Raw genomic sequence first — 24,440 nt, forward strand, 5'->3', positions numbered from 1 at the left:
ATGCTCAAAAACATTCGAAAAATATTTTCTGTCAACAATCTGTGGTTTTCATCGATTTGTGTAACTATTGATAAATATTGGAACGAGTGTGAGGTTGCGTACACATACATTTGTTTAAATCCCATGAACCTTTGTTCAATCAAACTCTTGTTTAAATAACGTTAGAAGGCGGTACTTCAATCATTTTCTGATAAGGCCATTATGAAGTATGTATGATCTGTTTGTGGTGTTTGTAAGTTTTGTGCCTTTCGTTTGGGTCGTAGCCTTGTGCTCCATAACCGGGTTTATACTAAAAAAATTGACTACTATTTCTTCACACTACCTTAAACATTAACCAATCGTGTAGTTTTATCTTATTCGGCGAAGTATCTAAAATTACGCGATTGTAACACCCGTATTGTTAATATATACTACATACACTCGATAATAGTCTGAGTATGATAACAGGTAGCGTGGCCATGATAACAGGTAGCGTGGCCGAGCGGTCTAAGGCGCTGGTTTAAGGCACCATTCTCTTCGGAGGCGTGGGTTCGAATCCCACCGCTGCCACTAGATGTTTTGCCGGCGAAAAACAGCTCCCTTACGTTATTGATACGAACTATTTTTAAAAAATATATCAGCCACGTAAGTAATATTAATACCACAGGGGACAAAGAATGTCTTAAAATAAGAATGACTAGAAAATTATGAAAAATGATTTGCAGGATTTTCCACAGTGTAAACGTGGCTGGGCCAAAGTTCGTGATTAACTACGTTTTGAGGAACTATCCTTTTTCAGGAGTAGAACAAACATCCTTTGCAATACACTTTGGGGTAATACGGAGTTGGGCAAATTTGGCTTGTTCCTGTTGTTTGTTATTGTATTATTGTTGTTTCAAAATAACATTCTAAATAACACAATGATGATAAAAAATGCTACCGGTTTTGTTGAATCGATATTAAATACGAATAAATTATTTATGTAAACAATCCTTGTTTCCGATCATAAGTTATAAGACTGTTGACATAAGAACAGATCGCAGGCTTTCATACCTACTATTTTATATGCCGAAAACCTATTTTGTCTTCAAGCGTTAGTAACGCTTTTAGTCATACAATTTAGAAGGTAAATATGAAAACTGCGATCGTCAGCAGTCTTATATCAAAGGTTTCCAGACACAAACACACAATTGGCTCATTCAAAGAAGAAAAATTGAAAAGTGTCCATCTGTGAGAGTGCAGGTTAGAGTGTTAACCTAATTGGTGGTGTAAAGGAATCATCTGACTTTGGAATTTTCCAATTAAGATATGAAGATGCATATACATTGTAACATACTGGAACTACCTTACCGTGAATTACTTTAGGCAGCCCAGATATGATCAATGCAATGCAAAATAGCAAACCCATTTCGTTGTCTTTTCCTATTACACCTTTGATAAACCAAATAAAACATTAATGTGTTTGACGTTTCAATGTTAAAACACACCTTTACAATTCAGTTATACGGCAAAATAAACGTAACTAATCAAATTGCAAAAGTCAAAATTCTGCAACGATTAATGTTTTCAATAGTCTGAGATAAATTCACCATTTTTATCACATTCAGAAACGCATAATTGTTATAATTATGTCAAATGATAGCATTAGTCTTTAAATAATTCTAGCACTTGTTACAATGTTTGTATAGTTTAAATTGGCTGTATAAAGTCGATGTTTCATATTTGTATGTTTACTGATGCCCCTGTAGTTAAAATCGTACTATTAATACACACTTTTTATAATTATTTCCCAACAAGAGCGCTGTTGTTATGTTTCGGAAATAATTAAAATGAGTTTCAATGTAACACAGAGGTGTACATCTATATATGCGTGTGTTTGTCCTCCACTGGCGTGTGCATACATACTGGACACTTTCACTATTATTGCGTTCTGAATAACAAATATTGAGCGGACAATACTGGATTTCTGCGGCCCCAAAGCATGCCATTTGAGAAAAATGTAAAAGTGAAAAATAACCTTTGCCTAAAATTACTACTTTCAAACATGGTTTCTCGCATATAAATCTTTTATATACTCATGTTAATATTTACGTATAGAGAAAGTTGAAACATTAATAACTAATTTCTTCATATATGAACTCGTGCTATTGCTATTGACTGTAAGCCATATCACATACTTGAACATTAACACAAGTTACCTTTTGGAACGTCAGCATAGGTAGAAACAAACTTAATGTAAATGCATAAGGCGTAGCAAATAATATCTGTTTCCGACTTCCCGTCCTACCCTAGTTTTATTCCCGATCCTAATTCTTTTTTCTTCTTTGACAGTTAATTGTTTCCTACTTTTGGGATAAACGGTAGCTTCGTTCTAGGAAAGACTTTTCCTGGTATGTGGTCACCAAAACGGACACGTAGGTTTCCTCCATGCACTCCGGTTTCAATAACAACACAAGACCACACTCTATAAGTTCAAACTAAATGAAAAGTTCTATATACGTCTAATTAATTTGATTAAATATCTTGAACGCATCTATTATGACAACCTACACACACGAATCAATACCAATGTTGTTTTTTGTGACACTTATTTTCCTGTTAGCTATAGCTCACGAAAAAGGTTTTAAGATGGCATCATTACGGCGATCCGTGTGTCCGTCCCGTTATCAGTCTAAACGTATGTTTGTCCAGTAGATTTTTCTGAATGTTTAAGAGCCCGAGTTACAAGGTTTTTCACTGGTTATGAATGAATCAACGAAAAACCAACATATTTAGTGTTAAATCACATTTTACGAACGTTTGTATAGTTGAACACGCAATTAAATGAAAGGGTATTTAAAATATCCACTGTTTGCGTTCAATCGGCAATTTTGAAGAAGCCTTTGATTATATTTATGACATCACACTGTTTGAATTGATAACGTCACTTAAAATTGTGAACATGGTAATTGAAAAAGCGATTAATGGGACAAGAAGGAACCCTGCTTAATACACGTGCATATCACTATCACATGCACTGCCACTAAAGGATGGATCACCGACAAAGTTAGTGATGAACCTCGATACGAAACCAGATGGTCATCACTCTCAAGTACGTATACGTATGAACTGGCGCGATGCAGTGAAGGAAGAGTTTGTCTTAGACGTAATGTATGATAATTAAACATGGTGACTCGGTCACTTGATGTCAAATACTGCTTGTCTGTGCTCAGGAGAACGGCACATTTCATGATTGGTTCCCCGATGAAATTAATGATGGACCCGATGCGAAACGAGGTGCTCATCACTCCTCGGAAGTTGTCCTCCTTCACTTGCGCGATGCGGTGAAGGAATGGTTTGTTTAAAATGGAAGACCTGGTAAATTAAACCGGTTTCCTGGGTAATCCGGTCACTCAGTGTCACAGAATGCTTGTCTGCGCTTAAGGAACGGCACATCTCGGCGTAACTAATTGTAGATGCTATCTGCAAGACACATTACACACTTTCGTCATTGTACCAGGCCGGTCTTACATATAAAAAAGAAGACAGTGTGGATGATGGAATGTGGCCAGAGCATGACCATATGAAAACAGGTATCTGACCATTTCCATTAATCCTTGTGGCAGATATCGCTACACAACAACACTACAAGCTTAGATAGCATCAAGTGACAGTTATCCAAGTCGTTTTGAGCAGGTGATATTGAAATTACCCCAAAAGACAAAATGCCTGGACGACGTGGAGGTCGAGTGGTTATACAGATATTGCAGAAACGGCATTACACTGAGTCGAGACGAATTTGTATTTGCTAAAGACCCAATTAAGTTTGAAGGGTTTGAAATAACCAGCGACAGTGTACGCCTTTCTAAAAAAAAATACTTGCGTTCGATCCTCAATTTCTCGACATCAAAAACATCATCTTCGGTCTCACTTTGATATTGTTAACCAAGTTTCTTAGCCATTAGAATGAACGACATGTTCTCTTTTCGCCAATTGCGCAATTGCTCAATGCATACACTATTACACTAACGAATTTCAACGAATGCTCGATCACACCGAAAGCTATAATCACATATGCAATCGAAAACTGCGCCCGAATCTTTGTCCCGAGTAAACCAACAGATTAAACCAAGACTTTTAGTTAATATTATATATTATTTAGCGACTGGTCACTTCTAATAACATACTCTGAAACCATAAAGACGCCACGATACCGCGAAACTCTTCCTCGTAGACAAAGTCGCTACTGTACGCTTATCTATGACCGATTTGACTCACTCTCCTTAAGTAACTCTCCTTCACTCTGCGAACCGAAGCAAATCTAAGATAATACGTCACTGTTCACAAATCACAAACGCGTTTTACTATTGCGAACGACAGTGGGTAAAAGGTACCGTCTCCTGATTTTACGCCTAGATTTATATTTTCTGCATCGTCATGAATAAACCGACCCCTTCTGGTCGCCGCAATATAGCCCTCGATTTTCCTTCTAGCCCCCAGTGCAATACAACGCAGAAATCGACCACCAAAACCTTTGTAAAGAAAACAGCCGGTGTAATTTGTATTTAACAAGAGATGGATAAGCATCGTTCTTGTGCTTCAGTTTTTAAACTTATCTACTTGAAAAAATATATCTTCTCAAACACCGTCTGGCCACTGTCCATCGCATTATGCCTCATCAAAATCCGAATGAGCGAATGACGATCATGGACCTGATTCAGTTCATATCGTAAGTCTTAAGATCGCATATTTACAGACGCAACCCCCTTTTTTGGGGTAAACTGCGTTTCAATAAAACAGTCATCGTGTAGGTTCTACCCGCAAAGTAACGGGTGTCACCGAGCACTCTTAAGCAGAGTGAGGTTTATGATTAAGGCAACTCATAGACACAGTGCCCGGACTCTTTGGCATATTCATATAGGGCCTGAAAGATGGCGATGACCATAAAGAGTGATATAATGTATATATTTATCAGAAATTACAACAAAAAACATTCACTTTTTACCTGGAACAAAGATGCTGGCGAAAGGGTTTATTGTTTTTGGTTTTAAATTGGCAGCAACATGGTTGAAGCCAATAAATTTCAATTATGTTACTTTATTTGCTAAAAACTGACGTAATTATAATAATAATAATAATAATAAAATAATAATAATAATAATAAAACGTTTATTTCATGAAGATAACACATTAAGTTACTTAGTATCTGCTTTACAATGTGGTCTTCCATTCATTTTACAAACGTATAAGTATACCTTGCCCATTCAAACGATTACAAACACGTTATATACAATGTTCAAATTTAAAAAAGACAAAAATAAATCGCATTTAAATTAACAATTTTAACAGACAGTCATTCACTAAAATCTTTGATTTGTCATAATGTGTTTTTTTAATTGTGTTTTAAACATCGGTATATAATTTCATACGGATTAAGCAAAATAAGTAAATAACTTTTTACCATAGTTAGTCTTATAGCAAAGGGAACTTTAAATTCTTATTGGTGGCAGGCCGTAATGGGTAGTTTGTATTATTGGTAAATGGAATTACTTCACCTAAGTATTCAGAAATAAGACCATGCAAAAACTTAAATTAAATTTACATTTTTTGTCAAACAATAACCAGCCTAATTCCTTGAACAATGGACTGGATGACGTTTTAACAGGCTTTAGTAAAAAATATTTTTGCAGCTTTTCTGATTAATATAAATTTAATATATGTCTGAATGTATACATCTGCTCCATATAAAACAACAATAGTCCATTGTTGATAGCATTTACGCATTGTAAAATAGTGTTTGCCTGTCATAGCTCAGGAGGTATTTTATTCGTTTTAGAAGTGCTATTTTAGAATTCAGTTTCCTACAAACATTGAAAACTTGCTCTTTCTAATTCTATTGACTCTCAATTATAACTCCACGAACTGTATGGCTTGGAACATGTTTAATTGTCGTATTATTTATTAGCCTTGTCAGGGAGATGGCATTTGCTATGTAACCTTTGTTAATCAGCATGCATTTTGATTTTCCTGAATGAATTGACATGTTATTATTAAAGTACGAAGAAACTACTGAATCCAAATCATTCTTCAATGTTTTTTGAATATCTTTCACTCTAAAACCCGAAGTGTGCAAAGTGGAATCATACGTGAAGAGGTCAATACAGGAATTATTGAATGAAACTATATAACATTGATGTATATCGAACAGAGAAGAGGTCCTAGAATGGGGCCTTGTGGGTCACCACTTTTAACAAATCTCCTACTTTTACGCATTGACGACGCATTAGTAAGTATGAAGTTATAAGCTTAAGGTTGGAAACAGAGAAATGATATAAGTTTCAAGTTATGTAGAAGAATACCGTGATCCAACAAATCGACAGCTTTACGAAAATCTAGAAAAACAGTTCCAACAATTTAACGAGAATCAATATCATTCAACCTAGAATCAACTAATCGTATAAGAGTTGTTTGACATGTGTGATTCTGACGAAAACCGGATTGGAGATCATGTAATATGTAAGAATTATGAAGATAGTTTCTCAATAGATTGGCGTTGTGTTTTTCAAACAATTTATAAATTGAAGGAAGAATTGCGATTGGCCGATAGTTGTTGAGATTTCAGGTGGACTGGAAATACTGCACTTGAAATGCTATAAGAAACAACTATTTCAACACACCAACCGTACATAATATGATAAAAACACAAATGCAAAATTGGATAGAATGGTTAAGCATTTATATTAATTATGTAACGATATACGACTCTTTACAAATAAACTTGCAAGTAAACTTTGAATTAAGTGCAACATACACGGCCTGTAAATCAACTTCACACAAAAAACACCGACTGCCGCCATCAGCGATTTGGCGTGTTCTTATACGTATAACGCGGAACTTACAATTAAAGAGGCGGGCTCATTATCACATAAGGTGTCCATACATGAAAATGTTGCGTAGTGTTTCACTTAAGGCGAATAATTAAATCGTTAAAAATGCTCGCAAAATCCACAAGGTAAATAACGAAACTCTTTGAATAGTTCAAACTGAATGCCCGAAGCTGTCGTTGGAGCGATATAAATTGACGGTCTTAAAATGCATTACGATCACGTGTTGCTTCACTGATGAGCATAGTTTGCAAACGTTAGTTACATATTTGGCAAATAAACAAGAATGGGATTGATCGGAAACATGTGTCATGGTTAAGTTGACAATCGCTGCATGCAACGTAGATTTCTTTCGTATGTCATGGAATATGATGAAATTAAATGATCAGATCATGTTCGTGTATGTCCTGTTGTTGGCAATTTTATCCTACCAGTTCTTTTTTATCACGGCATAATCAGCTTGCTGATCTTTTGCATCTTTATTCCTGCGAAGGTTCAGAGCACGGGAAGTATCATATCCACTATCGCCATCTGTTTTTGTCTTTCCATAGACGTTATCTGTGCCGGAGCTCTTCATGTCATGTATGTTCAAATGGTTGTATGTTTCACTGTCATCTCCGAATCTATAACTGCGTTTGCCATCGATCAGGTTATTGGATATATCGGGGTTTTTTTTCAGTTTGTCTGTCCGACTTTGGCGGTTTTCCGTTTTGAATATGATCGTACTCATTAGATTGATGTAAATCGACTTTGTTATAAATGTTATAAGGCTCAGCCAATGCAGACATGGCTGGGCCCTTTTTGCCATCAGTTGTGTCGTAATTATTAAAAGTATCATTCTGCGACATTTCGATTGAATCATAATGGTCAACATCGGTCGTATCTGGCTCTCCATAGTGTTCGGTCTCCCCCCTGGTCTCCCTCTTATAAATTTCTTCAAGCACAAAATAAGAATGATTTGATGCTATTAGGTCATTCGTTGTGTATGTAGAAGATCCAAGTATCGGTGATGGCACGAATGGTATTTCTGTTTTTGTGTCTTCGTTATGGTTGCCCTTTTCACCATTGCGTGTGTAGCACTTTTTTGGAAGTCCCCTGTATTAAAGTCAAGTAAACGTAGCATTTGTTTATCATTTAGCTATCATATAGACTAATGCATGACCTCTGAAGACTTCTAGTCCTTTTTGAGTTATGACCGAAGCTAACAACGACACCGCGGATCTACACGTGGACGACGACATCGAAGGTACTGAAGACACTACTTCGCATTTTCTTCGAATATCAAAAGGGCGATATACTTTTTCTTTATAAGGGTCAGTAAACAAATACACGGTAAATAATGAAATCAAATTAAACAGACAAGTTCATTGTGTCACTTGAACAAGTATACCTAAAAAACTTACCTTCTTTTCAAGAACATAAGCACAATGATCGTCACAATTATCAGCAATGCCATAGAAACGGACAAACCAACAGCAAGACCTGTCGTTGATTCTGTGAAATATATAAAAACAACAACATTCGGATGATATTGTGGTCATACTCATTCGTGATTTCAAGTGTCTTAGTTGAGTCGTGCGCAATAAATATACATTTAACATACAACTTTTGTTCATTGCTCTTTTAGTTTCTTAATTGTTGGTGTAGGAAACAATATACGAGTTGTATTTAAACAGTTATACGAAAAGCTTGATTTGTGCTCAATAAACACTACAGGCATACCAAAAAAGACGGGTCGCTCATATATATTGTTATTAGATTCAGAAAATGCGGACTGTTAATGAATCTACATCTCTGTTATTCCATATATCGGGTGTTACTCTTTAAAAAATGTTGAACATTATTATTACACTCATTCGTAAATTCAAATATTGATATTACAAACACTAGAAATTACCAAATTGAATTGCTTTTCTGACGCATTTAAACGTTTAAGATACACATATAATTTAAATTTAAACATTAATGAAATGTCACACAGATCAAAGGCCTGTTACAGAGGGGTATATCGGTATTCAATTGTGTAGTCAATGTTCCTCGGAGACCTTTGTACGAACCTATGCAAAGCAGATATATATGTATTGTCTCTCCTTGCTAACCACTTTGCTACGTATTATCGAGACGCTTCATGGTTGAAGATATATTAAATTCACACTTAACAATTGCTTCCGGAACGTCTGTGTTAAGTAAAGTGGTCGAATGAAACGCTCTAAAGTGCTTAATACCTTTAAATTTCGAAACTTCTGTAAAAATAAAAATATATGTTTCCTCAGAATGTGTTATGTTAGATTTTTTACAGTATGACTATTTTACCTTTTTGTATAACAAATTGAGTTCTCATTTGTAAATTCTTAGGGTGTCCATTATACTTTAAATGCATCAGGATTTATAGTTAATTTAGATTCTCGGCCGTTTTAACAAAACCATTGAATTGAATGCCATAACATAAAATTATATAGTTATTCACGTCAGGTATTGATTGTAAAGATTTATTGGAACATACTTATGTCTTCGATTATTTTATTATATGTTTTAAATGTTTTGCTTAAAAATGATATTTGCTCTTTATATGACTTTAAGATAATCATGTTTCCCCCTAAAATGAAAATGTTAAGGTCGCTACATGAAAATAGTTTTCTCTATAAACATGCCCCCTTCATCATTGTCGAATGTGTATCTGTTGTTATGACATTATTGGTTGACGTCACGCTTTTTGTAGGACCTTATGTGGTATAGGCGTACGTAGGTCGCTGAGAAAACTATGCGTAAATCCCAAACATTAAATACGAAATAAATATCCCGACATGGACTGTATGAATGGAAATTAAGTAATTAATTATGTCAGTAAGCACATTTAAGACACATTTAAGAAACTGGTAATAGTTAAAACTGCTCGAAAGAGTAGTTTCTGATTTTACATTTTGTACTTTAATAACTTGACGAAAACTATAAAGCAAAGAAAACAAAATTTAATAAGCCCACAATGTATAAATAAATGCACTAATAAGCCAACTTATTCTAAATTCGTACAAAAAGTATCACTAAAGGTTTGGGTTACTCGTTTACGATATGCTTTAACTGACATTTGAATGGAAAAGAATAAAACATGTAAAACAGATCGCGTCTTAAAAATATCATTTTTAACTACTATGAGTAATCATCGTACACAATTACACCAAAGCAACTCTTGTTAGTCACTAGGTAATTGTCTATGGTTAATGTCCATGAAATGAAGTATGTATTGAAAAAAAAGTGTGTAAAAGCAAGAGTTCGAGATATTTAACGTTTATCAAAAGCAAATAGTGACAATACAGGGGTGGATGGCTACTTCGATTTCCTGAACTTTGTAAATTAAGGAAATAGGAAAAACAGAGGTTCTAATAGTCTGATTATACCTGTAGTTTTCATTGTACTGTGTATTGTAACTCGAATTTAAAATCTCTACACTATTTCCACGCGTGTTAGTGTGCGTAATTTTTAATCTAAAAGAGAGGCCGAAGGAAAGATTTTCACTGGATTATTTTCCATGTTTTGGTGTTTAGAGTTAATTTTATCATTGTTTATGGCACAGAATGAGAAGTAGACCATGTATAAAAACAGCGTGTTTTAAGGACATGCACATTAAATAGGACATTAATGGTATGAAAATGGACTTTTGATGTAAAATGAATACTTCATCACTCTCACTTAAATGATAGTAAGCGTGAGAATTGTCTTGTTTTGTGTTGTGGAGAACACTGTAGACAACTCACTTGTCCCACTCGATGACCATCAACCAATGCAGCCTCATGTAGAGGTCTTTCACCAAGATTGTACATAAATTGGCCTGTGGTCAAAAGAGGCCCCGTCAAAGCAGTCCCTGGGTTCCTTTTTACTTAATTAACAATAACTTTCTCTAAATCACAAGGCAAAGACTTTTAATTATTTTTATCTATCCCCATGAAGTGGCTATTAACCAAAATAGTTCAAATAATGTTCCTATGGTCAAAGTGTGCCTTGCCTTGGGGGTCCTAGGATGGTTCTTTACCAAGTTTGTTCAAATTATGTTCTTGGGGTCTAAACTGGCACTGCCCTTGTGCTACCAGGTTCTCTATATAATTATAGAGACTTATTTTTTAAATTAAAATCTTATTAAAACTACATTTCCCAGACCATTCTGTTGCAGTGGCTCTTTCCAAAATTGTTAAAAAATGCTCCTGGATTCAAAACTGACCGACTATCAACTTACTTACTTTGTATTCAATATCATTCACAAACTTATCGACAACCACTCACTTTTTTGCAAGCTAAACAACCTTAATAACCACTTATTTTTGTCATTTTAATAAGGTGAGCGACATAGGGCCATTTTGTTTTTGTTATATGAAAGTTGAGCTGAAGCGACATACAACATTTCATAATAAGAATTAAACTCGCAGCATCGAAAGTTGAAACTACAACATTAAAATATGTACTAATGGCGAAATTGTATATTTTGTATTATGTTCTTTCCGAAGATGCTTTAACACTTTTTTGACAAAAGTTCCGTAACAAATACAGTCGAAACCCATTGGTTTGAATTTTCTTGGCTTGATTTCATCATTGACTCAAGTAAATGTTAAGGACCGATTTCTTTTTACTAAAGCTAAGCATCCCCGCTTGGCTCGAATTCCACAATGCTTGAGGTACTTACGCCAGTCCCTTGGAGCTCGAGCCAATGGGGTTCGACTGAATGTTAAACATTTTTACTTTTTCATTTTCCATTTAAGTTTGCAATATTGCAGTATAAACATAACACTATACTATGGAGACTTGAAGATTGGAAATTAGTTAAGTATAAGATGTTTATATGCTTGAGCTTTACTCCATTCAGGAGAGATTATAAGTCTTATTTTCAAGTAGTTATACTTGATGTAAGATTAAGACTAAAGTTCAAGTAACTTTTGATAATACACTTGACAATTGTTTGTTGCAGCATCGAATGTTGAAACAATGTTGAAACTACAATATTTAAACATGTATTAGTTGCGACAATATAACCTTTGTATTATGTTCTTTTCTTAAGATGCTGTAAGAATATTTTACAAAATTTCCTTAACAAATACAGTCGAAACCCATTGGCTAGTACTTGCTTGGCTAAATTTCCTCATTGGTTTGAACTGGATGTAAAGGACTATTTTCTTTATACTGAAGCTAAGCACTGCTGCTTCGCTCGATTTCCCCAATGGTCGAGGTACTATCGCCTGTCCCTGGGAGCTCGAACCAACGGGGTTCGACTGTATGCTTAATATTTTGACATTTTCATTTCACATTTAAGCATGCAATATCGTGCTTTTTTAACATTGTATTATAACAATATATAATATAGATTATAAAGTAAACATAACAGTAAAATGTGGAGACTTGGAAGTTGTATTAGTATATGTTCATAAGCTTGAACTTTACTCCATTCAGGACGGATTATAAGTCTTTTTTTGCAAGTAGTTATACTTGATGTAAGCCTAAGACTAAATTTTAAGTAACTCTTGGTTACACACTTGACAGTGGTTTTAATGTTGTAAGCGTCTACACATTCGAGACAAATCCTTATTCACCAACATTTCAATGTTCAAGAATGGCTTTCAATATTAAGTTGTTGTGTCTACTGGATCTTTATAAAAGAATGAATATCAATTCAGTCAAAAATTTATATATCATTAAACATTTGAAATTCTGATAATGCCACTTGAACCAAAGCTTTTCAAGTTGTAAGTTTTAACACAATATTATTTTCACTTTTAGTAAACAAACAATCGTTAAAATCAAGGCATTGCCGCATTTAGAACATTCATTGGTTAAATGCAACTGTAAACTAACATTGAAATGTCTTAGGCTTCTTAATCAATTATATTTAAAACTTTGAAATCAAAAAGACGAAAGTGTACACACACAATGATATTTACAAATTTACCGGAGACACATTTAATTGTAAAATAAATATACCATTGTATCACATACTTCACCTTGTAAAGGTTTTAATACAACCATTACGATTGGTTGTTGTAAACATTATCTAATTATATTGGTAAAAATATCACTAGGCATATGGAACAAACAATTGCTAAATTCGTGGAGCGCCAGTAATTCATTTCTTTCTATCTCATGTAATGGAAAAAACGTAGTATAATATCTATCTCAAGCACAAGAAAGAAACAGTTCCTTTTATTTCCTTTAAACATCTTTAAAGACGTTTAATACCATATGTATTTATTTTTTGAGGACGCCATGAACCAAGTATAAAATTATGGCGTTATTTAACCATGTGAGACAAGACAATTTTAATAAAAGGATTTAATCTCAGGATTTATTATATTTTTAAGCGGAATTAAAGATTGTTTTAAAATCTTCCGAGTACTAAATTTCGGGAATACAGTGTTTCAAAAGAATCTGATACTTGTAGTCATATAAAACATGGTTCGCTTAATACCACATATCCTCAACTCGTTGAAAGATATGTGTCCTATATATACGAGACGTGATAGGTTCTATGTGGGCAACCAAATAGAGTATATAAAGTTAGATTTCTAGGTAAACCTTTTGTTTATTTGACAAACGATGTTGTGGTTGATTCAGAATGTGTTAGTTGTGTCTCTAATGTCGATACTTAAGGTCTTTTCGATGAGCCATATACACTGTAAAAAGCCTGTATCCTTGTGCCTCTTACCTGGATCTTGGTTGAATATAAGGCTACTGGGCTAAATTCTTGTAGTTTACATTGCATTATTACTACAAAATAGTTTTGAAATCAAAGGTAAGATGTGATCATATCCTAAACCTTTTTTCGGTCTAATATAACCATCACGTTTTTTAGTATAACAGATATGGAATACAACATTGTTAAAAAATGTATCATTTCTTGTTAACATTGTTTTCCTTGATTAGCATCATTCCAGCAAATCATACGTTTATTCCTGATTTTGTTTTCATGATATGGATAAAAAAAAATAAGTATAAGATCGCAATATATTTCACCGAATAAGCACCAAAAGCATCAACAGTTATATTTCAAGAGAACATTTATTTTTGGTGATCACAATCTGAGATATTTTGCGGTCTTACTCTGATATCTATGTTTTCTTATTTGCTTAAAAATGATATAAAATTACATTTATTTGTCATTTTTCAGAAACCGCGGTTATTGTATGCGATTTAAACCTCATTTCGAGTATGACTTTATTAAAATTCTATCCCAGCCCAATGTGCGCTCAAGTTGATTTGTACGTGAGGGCGCTAAAATTACCAAACAGTTAACAATATCGAATTGATATATTTACTGTTTGAAACAGTGAAATATCAATTTCATTTCACTGGTAAATTTTCTACAACCCACCGGAAAGCATGATTTTATAATTAACATTTTTTTTTAATAAAGAAGTTCATGTTCCATCTTATTGAACGAGCTAAACGTGACATTTAATCTTGATTTTGTAGAAAACCTGTTGACGCTATTTGGTACTTAATGTAACAAAAAACAAACAATTTATATCCTTTCTTACTTTTGGTTGGTGTTGTGGCTGATTCCGAATAGGATGATTGTGTCTCCCGTGTCGTTATCATGGGTCCTGCCGATGTGCTATCTTAAAATTACAACACAAAACATTATCGTTAAAGTAAATACTGTGTTAAAACTTGGCGTTGATCCGTGTGCCTTTGAACAGGATCTTTGTTAAAAATATTAGGCAAGTGGGTTTGTTATTGTGGTTTCTACATTATAGTTATTACCTATCAGGTTTGTTATCACAGATAAAATTAGAAAGAATTTTAAAATGTATATCATAATGTTTCTGGTATGTAACTGTCACAGACGTACTAATTATATATCTTAGACCAAATGCAACGCTGAACGATTTCGTCGACAACGTGATAAAGTAATTAAATATGATTTATTGAGATGTGATTAATGTCATGGTTTTATTTGTATTGTCAACCGAAAGTGAAACTTCGTCGAAAATAAAAGAATTATTTTGAGTATAAACTTAATATGATAAGAGCTTAACACGATCCCATTATATTTACCTCCTGCGCACAAGCTTTTTCTCGATTCACCTTCGTCAGCATATCTGACGTAAAAAGTCTGGTTTATCAGCTCCACATATGCATACGTCAAAGGCGGATTGGTGCTTTTGTCTGTAAGGTAATGAATCAGTATATTTTAAACGACGTTTGATCAAAACTATCATAGACTTTCTCAAATTTGCACATATACTCTTTCATTTCAAACATTAACATGAACTCAATTGGGCTGGTCGAAGTACGCGTGGAGTCCTTTAGACTTCACACACTTTGGCCATTCCAATTGCGTTCATACCCCGATAATGACATCAACCTCGCAGTTCATTCCTTAAATAAATTCGACTTTCAAACGTATTCAACAACTTAAATATGGCGCTTTGAAACATGATATCACTTTCAATAACAGCTAGACACCCTATTATCAAGGTGCAAAAACATTTCTATTAAAGAAACAATAACAAAAAATAAGAACACTTTAAAATGAGAAGACAACACAAATTATATCAAAAATAGGGTACTTAGCTTGACTCTGTTATGAACACTGTTTGGGTCTGAATTATAACTGTTCGGTTATAATTTAAAATCTATTACAGTTAAAAAAATAGAAAAAAATAGTATTAGTATCTTGTTGAATATTTGACGGATATTTACAAATAATGATTTTTTTACATTATTTGATGTATAGTTCACACGGTTTGAAATCGTTTTCCCAAAAATGCAGTTACAGGAAACCTTAGAATTATCTTACATCATAAATCGGTATAGTTACTTTGATGTGTAAATGGTCTGTTTGTGGTTTTTATACCTGTATTTGTGATACGGTACAGAATCTCAATAATACTATGTCACTATAGAAAATATTTAAGGCACGATAATTACGTTTATCTCATGTATAGTAATATACTGTGGCTTGCTGATGTTGAAAGTTATATCATTTTTTTTTAAACATGATTTTAATTTATTTGTAAGGGCAGTCCTGCCTAAAGTACTAAACGAATTTGTGAGGGCCTGAAAACGGAGAACACGAACATTCAAGTGGGTTTTGTTATAAGACTATAACATGTACTTGTATGGTAGTATATAACAAAATAAAGAATAGAAGATACGACAATACATGTATTTATAAAATAGCTAGTTTATTAGTCTGATGCATGATAATTGTTCTCAACCACGAACTCGTACATAATGTGCAACTAGAGGTTTGTACACAGTTCAGGATGAAACAAATCATGTAAGGTACGAAAGGTTTGGTTACTAAAAATTTCCTTCTGTTAGAAAAGAACGTGCTTGAAGGTTGAGCCATTGTTTTTCCATCAAAGGAGACCCTTTTCGCGAAAAAATTGTTTAAGCATCAAGTTCGTTACTTTTTCCGTTATTATGTTTCTATTATTTATATATTAACTGTGTTGCTCGTTTGTTTGGGGATTTGAAATTGTGAATACGATCTGGATTACATATTCAAATATTCTGATATAAAAATTCACCACAAAAGTCACGATTCTGTTCTTTAACATATACCCCGGTTGGAAGTAAACTATAGCTTTGAAGCGTACTGTATTCATGTTTAAAATATAAAAAAACGCATTTTTGTATGTGTTTAAAGTGATAGTTATGTCCTTTATTAAAAAGCAGTTGTTGGTAACATTTGATAACACAAATACACATATAAAGGTTACCCCATAAAGACTGATGTACATACCAAGCATATCGTTCAAAGATATAATATATTCTTTTCTAATGATTCCTGTCCAGTAGTCCTGCTCGTGCTGGTTTGTAAAATTCCCATTTTTGATACTTTGTATGGATGCAGGGAATTTTCTTGCAACGATGCAGTTTTCAACAGCCTGGGCCCAAATAACATCAGATCGATTGTGTATTTTCGCCATCGGGTTATCTTCTATAAGAGAATAGTTCATGCATCATAAAAACGAACAAATCATACTTTAGTAAGCATAAATATGTACGATTCGGGTTTTATGCACTGGTCTACGGCGTGATATACGGCGTATATACAACTACTATTACAACTAACACTACTACTACAACAGTACTACTGCTACTTCTACTTCGCCACTAACAAAACAGACATTGCCCTCGAATCAATGACAAAAGATCAACTAACACCGACGGAGAAAGTTTCACAGGGATCGCTTCAGAACTATTTCAATGAGCATGTGGACTTTCTGTGTTGTCGTGCACGTTGTCGTTCTCGTTTTGTGTACATGAGGCGTAAGCCTTGTGCCTCATTGGGTCTTCGTTAATTGGCTGCTAATGAGCTCAATCAATCAATACTCGACTACATCAGTACTTACAATACTTCAATTATATTGATTTGGCCACAATGTTGCACAGTGAACTTTTGCAAACGTATAAAATATTTGATGATATAGATTTTCAAACGCATAATTTATAATGCATGAATTGTCACTATGCTTGTGGCTGTTATGCAAGCGATGAACAATAATAAAAACAAGATATTATACATCTTTTAAGGATAGATAAGTGCAACGATAGATATGGTCTAATAAATATAAGTATTCGAAACACAAAATCTTATGTTATTAGCCGAAATCCTTTCAATATTGGATAAAATATGGTTGGTGCCTTACCTAATACCAAGGGACTTTTCACATTTTATTGCAACAATACTAACATTTAAAAGTAATACCACTCGAACAACGGAGCTAGTTCGCTGCTCAAATCACATGCCGTTAACACAAAAATCAAATGTTATAGTGAACACAACTCTTAAACGACAGTTGTTCACTAATAGGTACACTTTAAAGTCATTAAACCATATGGTTAATACAAAAAGGGATCTTACCTTTTTAATTATTCATTTTCGCGAGGTTCTCTTGGGCATTATCGCACCGAATTATATACCCAGTAAAGGATTATTCAGTTGAACCTATTGTACCTGCCGACCAACCTTAAGTGACTCCAATAAACCCGTTTGTTGAGTGGGTGCTAAAAATTGTCATGCTTCGCAACTTGACCTGTCTTATTTCCTATTATTTGGTATACAAAATATAAATAATTACCTGAAATATATTTGTTGCTGCATAATAGCGCTGGGTTGGAATTTAAAGTGGCACTGCATGAATCCCAATAATAATTATATCCAGGACTGTAATTATAGAAGAACAGTAGGCAGTTTCTGTTATTGTCCTGTGAATGTTCGCTAGGAGGAACTGAAATATAAAGGTTGATGAATCAAGTTCGAAGTACATCATGTGCAATATCTAATTTTGAATGATCAATATCAAGTTATATTTTATTGATAACTATCAAAACGCTATTCCATTTGCGCCTCTTGAGATGAAAGGGTCCTTCTGCCAGGATGTTAATAGCTTATGATGTAAACTGACAGACTTTCCTGTGCTGATTTCCGTTGAATATTCTTTTAATGCAAGCAACCATTTGTTTGTTTTAACTGGAGGTAAACATAATAAATAAATGTTTTAGTACCATTTTCTATTGTGTAAATTGAGAACACGTTCGTGTCAGCTGTGTCACCACATGGATATTTAAAAGCTTCTTCACATTTTTCTTTGCACGTTTTCTCCCGCGAGGCATTGTTACCTGCACATTTACATCGCAAACCCTGAAATAGTATTTATACTTAAATACCTATTTTTGAGCTACATTGGCCATCGTGGAAATGTCATATAGGTTATGCCTCATCTGTCAGATTAAACAGCAAGACATACATGTCAAAAAGAGGCCAGTCTTTATTCAAAATATAATCAAAGGTATTGTTGATAACAAAACATTAAAATTTCGTTGTTTAACACAGTTTAATAAAAACCAAATTGTATGTGTAATTTAAGATTTAAAGCAACGGAATACAATTTGAATAATACATGTTCAATCTGCTATTAAGTTAGAATTTAAAGCTTAATGCAACACAATGTTTATACTAGTTCAAATGATACTGAAATTAACAGTGAATAATTATCATTAATCACCCTTTTAAAGATTGTATATGTATTATATTAATCACACTTATAGAATATTATATTTCACCAAAATTGCAAAAACTGAAACAAAGTTATCGTGTCCTTATCCAAAACAAAGAATACTTATTATTTAAATTAAAATATTAAAATAATACCAAGTATATTAAAGCTATTATGTTGTTCTTTAAACTGTTTCAAACCCTTATCTGTCTTGTACATAAAACCGAACTTATTCATTCGGACTTGTTTTTATTATACATGTATGTATATATATATACATAAATACATGCAATTACTTACCAACATAAGAAAAACTAATCCATGTTTTGGCAAATCCAATCCAAAATCCATTGTCTTGATCTTCTACATTTGTAAGAAATTCCAAACTATTGTTAACAATGCATGAGCCATCATCCTTGCAGACTACCCTTGGTTCTGCCATAGTGCATCTAGACTCGTCCCATTTCGTCTCATCTTGCGAAACAAACTCTCCCTTACCTGAACATTCCACAAGGTTAAGCATGTAGATCTATATCTAATATAAATAGTATCTGATTCATTTAAAACAATTTTAAAAAGCCTGACAAATTTATGCTTTCAACCAAGAGAGTATAAATATATGAATAAACAGTTTGTATACTTTTGCACAATATTACCAAACTGACGAAGAAAACCTTTGTTTATTCAACCATGTTTATGCACATCCGCTCGCCAGATCACAAAACTGATCCAAATTTATAAACATAGTGCATACAACCCTCCTTAAACAATTATACTTGTTTAATGGAAATAAAATGAGTGTGCTAAAAGTTCGGCTGAGTAAACCTTACTTACAGAGTAAATAATTGCCTTCTTAACTGATGCTGGGAGTTCATACACATATAACTAAGGTAAAGACACTTAAAATTAAACTCGTTCTCCTTATCTAAGACAAAAATCTAGTTTAAATGTACTTCTGTTTTAAAAAAAATATATTTAGAATTCCTTTAATAATCAATAACCTTTCCATCATATTAACTTTATTATTGTAGATAATTATAATGATTGATTTAGAAGGAAGTCATTGTTTGTTTAGGTAGTCATGTTTTACAATTTTGATGAAGGACCACTACATGAGGTCATAGAAAACTTGTAACCCCTGGGGTGAGGCCTCTTTTGACCACAGAGACAAAGTTTGTAAAGGACCATAGCATGAGACTGTATAATAAATATTATTGGTCTAGCCCATGCATTTTTAGAGATATTTTAATAAAAAAAATGACGACGGGCGACGCACGTCATACATAAAGTTATCACTATAGCTCACCTTGAGCACTTCGTAAGCTAGAACAACCTGTTCAGAGGTACAATTCAAGGGCTCAAACTTATTGTAAGTATTGTGTTTTATAAATAGTACTTAAAACTTTGTTAGCACCGCTAGAATTTTTCTTTACCAAACATAGAAACTTAAATAGAATGCGTATTTCTTTTCTATGATGTATTACCTCGTTCAGAAATATCTTTTGAATTCAATTCAATTCAATTCATTTTATTCAAGTAAATAAAGGCCACCGGCCCAAAATACACAAAATGTACAAAAACAAACAAACATAGTAAAGTAGTTGCAACATACGATTTACACATTTATCATATCTAACAGATGGTATACATAGATTGTTAACTTCAATATTGTATTATCATTTTCAGTAGACATTAAAGAGTAGAAATCATTTAAACTTTTACCAGATGAATACCAGTTAAAAAGATATTGTCTACGAATAATATCGAATTTAGGACATTGAAAGAATGCATGATATTCACAATCAATAACTGTCAAATGTTGATTCAGGCAATATATACAAAGTCTCTCATCTTGCGGAGTATTTATATATCTTCCAAGTTTAATATTCAGCTTATGGTTGGAGCAGCGAAACCTAGCAAACGCAATCTTATATTTTAATGGAATTTCCAGATGTAGGTACCTTTCTGTATTTAATAATGTTTTGTAATGTTTATAATGATGACACCTTGAGGACTCACTAATGTCGTTATGCCAGTTTTGGACGAAACAGTCAATCAACCGTTGTCTAAAAGTATATATCAATAGATCTATATTTCCTACATCTTGAGCAATCCAAATATATCCAAAACCCTACGTGAATAACAAAGATTTAATATTGGATGCCCAACAATTTCGCCCGGCGTCATCTAACGATTTTAACATTTTGTAGCAGTGTTTAGGATATCTATAATTAGACATAGTTAATAACTTACACCAGTATTTAATGCAGTTAACAAAATAAGTAACACACAGAGGAAGACGTCCACATTCGCCCAGAGTTATACATGTATTTGTAGTTCTTTTAACATACAAATGTCTCTTGCAGAATTTATTTTGAACCGTCTCTATGGTATCAATATATTTATATCCCCAAATCTGCGATCCATAGCATATAATTGGCTTAACCATGCTATCAAAAAGTATAAATAATTCCTTTGTTGGGAAAGCTCCAAAGTGTTTCTTATAGCTATATATTGAAAAAATTGCCTTTTGTGCTTGTGCAGATAATTTATCATGTGCTGCACTCCACGATAATTGTGGAGTAAGTAGTAACCCCATGTATTTGTAGAAAGATACAGTATTTATTTGGTTATCATTAAAAAACCATTTTTCGTAGTTTCTTAGCGGTCCACCATTTCTGAAAACGATTATTTCAGTTTTGTCTAAATTGACTTCCATGCCAGTATTTGCACAAAATTGCTCAATGACATTTAACTGTTGTTGTAATTTGTTCGCTGTTTCCGCACAGCTAGCTACATCATCGGCGAACATCAAACATATAATATCATTAATTTCGTTTGTAATAAATATTCCGGAACAACATCTCTCTCGTAACATCGTCGATAGATCGTCAATAAACAATGCAAAAATGGTCGGGCTTGACTTATCCCCTTGTCTCCTCCCTATATTACATTTAAAGAATTCTGTAATAGTTGTTCGGGCGTTATTATTAGATTGCCCGTCAGAGACCTCATTTGGTACTTTAACACAAGAGTACAATGTGTTATACATTTGCTTTAGAACATATAAAAACTTCCCGTTGATACCCTTTTTTGTAACGACTGGAACAAAATCTGGTGATTTATTTTATCAAACGCCTTACGAAAGTCGACATATAAATAATAAAATCTACCCCCCTTTTTATATATATATATTTGAACCATTGCTTGGAGACAGAATACATTATCGATGGCTGAATAACCAGATCGGAATCCGGATTGTGATTCATCTAAGTATTTTGTTATTATTTTCAGCCCATTCGTATAAACGTTTATTTATGATACCTGAAAAAATCTTATACATAGTATTGGTAAGTGAAATACCACGATAATTTCCAGGAACGTGTGTGGGCCCCGCTTTATGTATAGGACATATTATACTTTGACCCCATGAAATTGGGAAATCCCCTTATTGAAATATTATATTGAACAAAGTCAATAAGTAAGGCGCAATACTATCGATTGTGCCTTTATAAAATTCAGATGGAATTCCGTCTATTCCGCAGCTTTTGCCATTAACTAACTTGCGGATCGCGTTTTCAATTTCAGAGTGTGTAATAGGCTCATTTAGAGTATTGGAATCATTATCATCAATATCAGTATTGTGCATGTCTTTATTTACAGAAATAGGCATGACTCCATCATCATATAACAGACTACGAAAGTGATCATACCACTTTCTGGCTTCTATACTAGTATCTAAAGACTGCTTCGTTTTAGCCTGTTTAATTTTCTTCCACATAAAACATGGATTATTTCGATTATTAATAAGTTCTTGTCTATTTTGTGTCTGTAATTCAAGAATTTTTACACCGCAATGGTTCTTAAAAACATTTTACAGTTCTTATATAGTCTTAGATCAGACGCTAATTTTGAAGAGCGAAATTTGCGTAAATACACATACTTTTGTTTCTTAAGAAAATCACAACGCTCATCCCACCAACGAGGCTGCAATGATTGAAAGTTTTTCGGTGTTAAAAGCATCCTATTTCCAGCCTCATAGTAAAAGGCGGTTATTTTATCAATCGCCGCGTTAATATCTTGATTTATAAGATATGTTATTAAACGCCTATTTTCATTAAACAGCGTGTTTATACTGTTGCGGAAAGAGTCACTATGCCTATCGTCCCATTTATATTTCTTCACGTAAGATAAAACTATATTTGAATTAATACAGTCACCATTAGTATTTGCTGCTAAATATTCAATATTAAATTTACATTTAATCGGGAAATGATCAGACTCGTGTCGATCAAGTACTTTAAAGACAACTAATTTCTCAAATAGCTCCGACGACGCGATCATGCAATCTAAATCACTAGCACCATCATTAGAGACACAAGTAAAGTGGCCTTCATTGTAACCTGCCAACCTGCCATTTAAAATATGAACGTCAAAGATACAGCACAGGTTCACCAAAGATTTGCCAAAGTTATTACCTTGCACACTATCTAAATTTCTACGGACCATATTGAAAGAACTGCCTTCATAATCTACTTCACCAAAAATATAATTCAAATTATCTAAAGGTATATAGTCTAAATAATCTTTTGTTCTTGCATTAAAATCTCCGCTCAAAAATATTGAATTATCAACACCACTAAAAGTTTTTGAAAAAAAATGAAATACGAAAATGCGCCATATAGTATGAAACGAAGTCATTACATCAGCCGATCTGTACTATGGATCAACCTATATCACCCAATGATATACCATATTTGAAGGAAGTTTGTTACCGAATGTAAAGAATTTTCGATAAATCTTACCGATTATGTTTATCATTCGAAAATGCCTGATTGGAAACTCTAAACTAAGAGTTACGAAACAATCAAACTTATTTTAATGTTAAGCCCTTTGTTCATATGGCCAATGCTTATTTGATATAGACTGCATATTTTTATTTGAGTAATTACAATATCGACGTCACATTTGTATGACACTTTAGAACATTCCTTTTTAATCAATATAATTATTTTGAGAAGCAATGCATTTTCCAGCACTGATTCATTTTTTTGATTTCAATAATGTATATGATACTCATCGAGTTCACAGATATTTGAAGGTTCATAAAATTAGAAATTCTGATGGTCTGTATCACATTTACAAACAAATTTAGCAACAAACTTTGAAATTCTAAAAAAAAATATATCTTAATATTTGAGTTTTCAGTCATGAAATAACTATTGCCTTTTGTTAACATTTAACAACATGTCGTGTTTAAATGGTCTTTTTTGTATGCTTTCATATTTTAATAATCATAGTCAATTATAGACCGTGAGGGCAGTTTAAATATTAGCAATATGGACTTCTATCTGAGTTTCATATATTAAGAACGTTTTTTTTCTTTTTAACAGTCATAATCATAAAACGACGTTCATGCATACATTTTTGTATGTTTATGTTTTAATATTTAAAATACATCAAAATATAAATATATATATACATTTGATACTTCATATGAATGAGTTTATATTGTTATTTATATATTAAATAGCACAGTACCTTTGCAAATCTCTCCAAAACAATACAAAATTGTCACAATTACAAAATTCAATGAATTCATTTTGTT

At 33.3% G+C, this 24,440-nt stretch overlaps 1 protein-coding gene and 1 non-coding gene across 2 annotated transcripts; one reads left to right on the forward strand and one right to left on the reverse strand.

The window, feature by feature from the left end:
* Positions 1 to 467: 467 nt before the first annotated feature.
* Trnal-aag (transfer RNA leucine (anticodon AAG)) lies at positions 468 to 549 on the forward strand. Its single transcript has one exon. It is a non-coding gene; the product is annotated as a tRNA-Leu (tRNA).
* Positions 550 to 5,170: 4,621 nt separating this feature from the next.
* On the reverse strand, positions 5,171 to 24,440 carry LOC128219821 (uncharacterized). Its single transcript, XM_052927882.1, has 9 exons — positions 24,374 to 24,440; positions 19,133 to 19,330; positions 18,342 to 18,477; positions 17,915 to 18,064; positions 16,573 to 16,770; positions 14,877 to 14,987; positions 14,357 to 14,437; positions 8,246 to 8,336; positions 5,171 to 7,937 (listed from the first exon to the last, which is right to left on the reverse strand). The coding sequence occupies exons 2-9, from the start codon at positions 19,181 to 19,183 to the stop codon at positions 7,493 to 7,495; spliced, it is 1,263 nt and encodes a 420-aa protein (XP_052783842.1). The 5' UTR covers positions 19,184 to 19,330; positions 24,374 to 24,440; the 3' UTR covers positions 5,171 to 7,492.

This window comes from Mya arenaria, chromosome 15, assembly GCF_026914265.1.
Source record: "Mya arenaria isolate MELC-2E11 chromosome 15, ASM2691426v1".
Taxonomy (NCBI): domain Eukaryota; kingdom Metazoa; phylum Mollusca; class Bivalvia; order Myida; family Myidae; genus Mya; species Mya arenaria.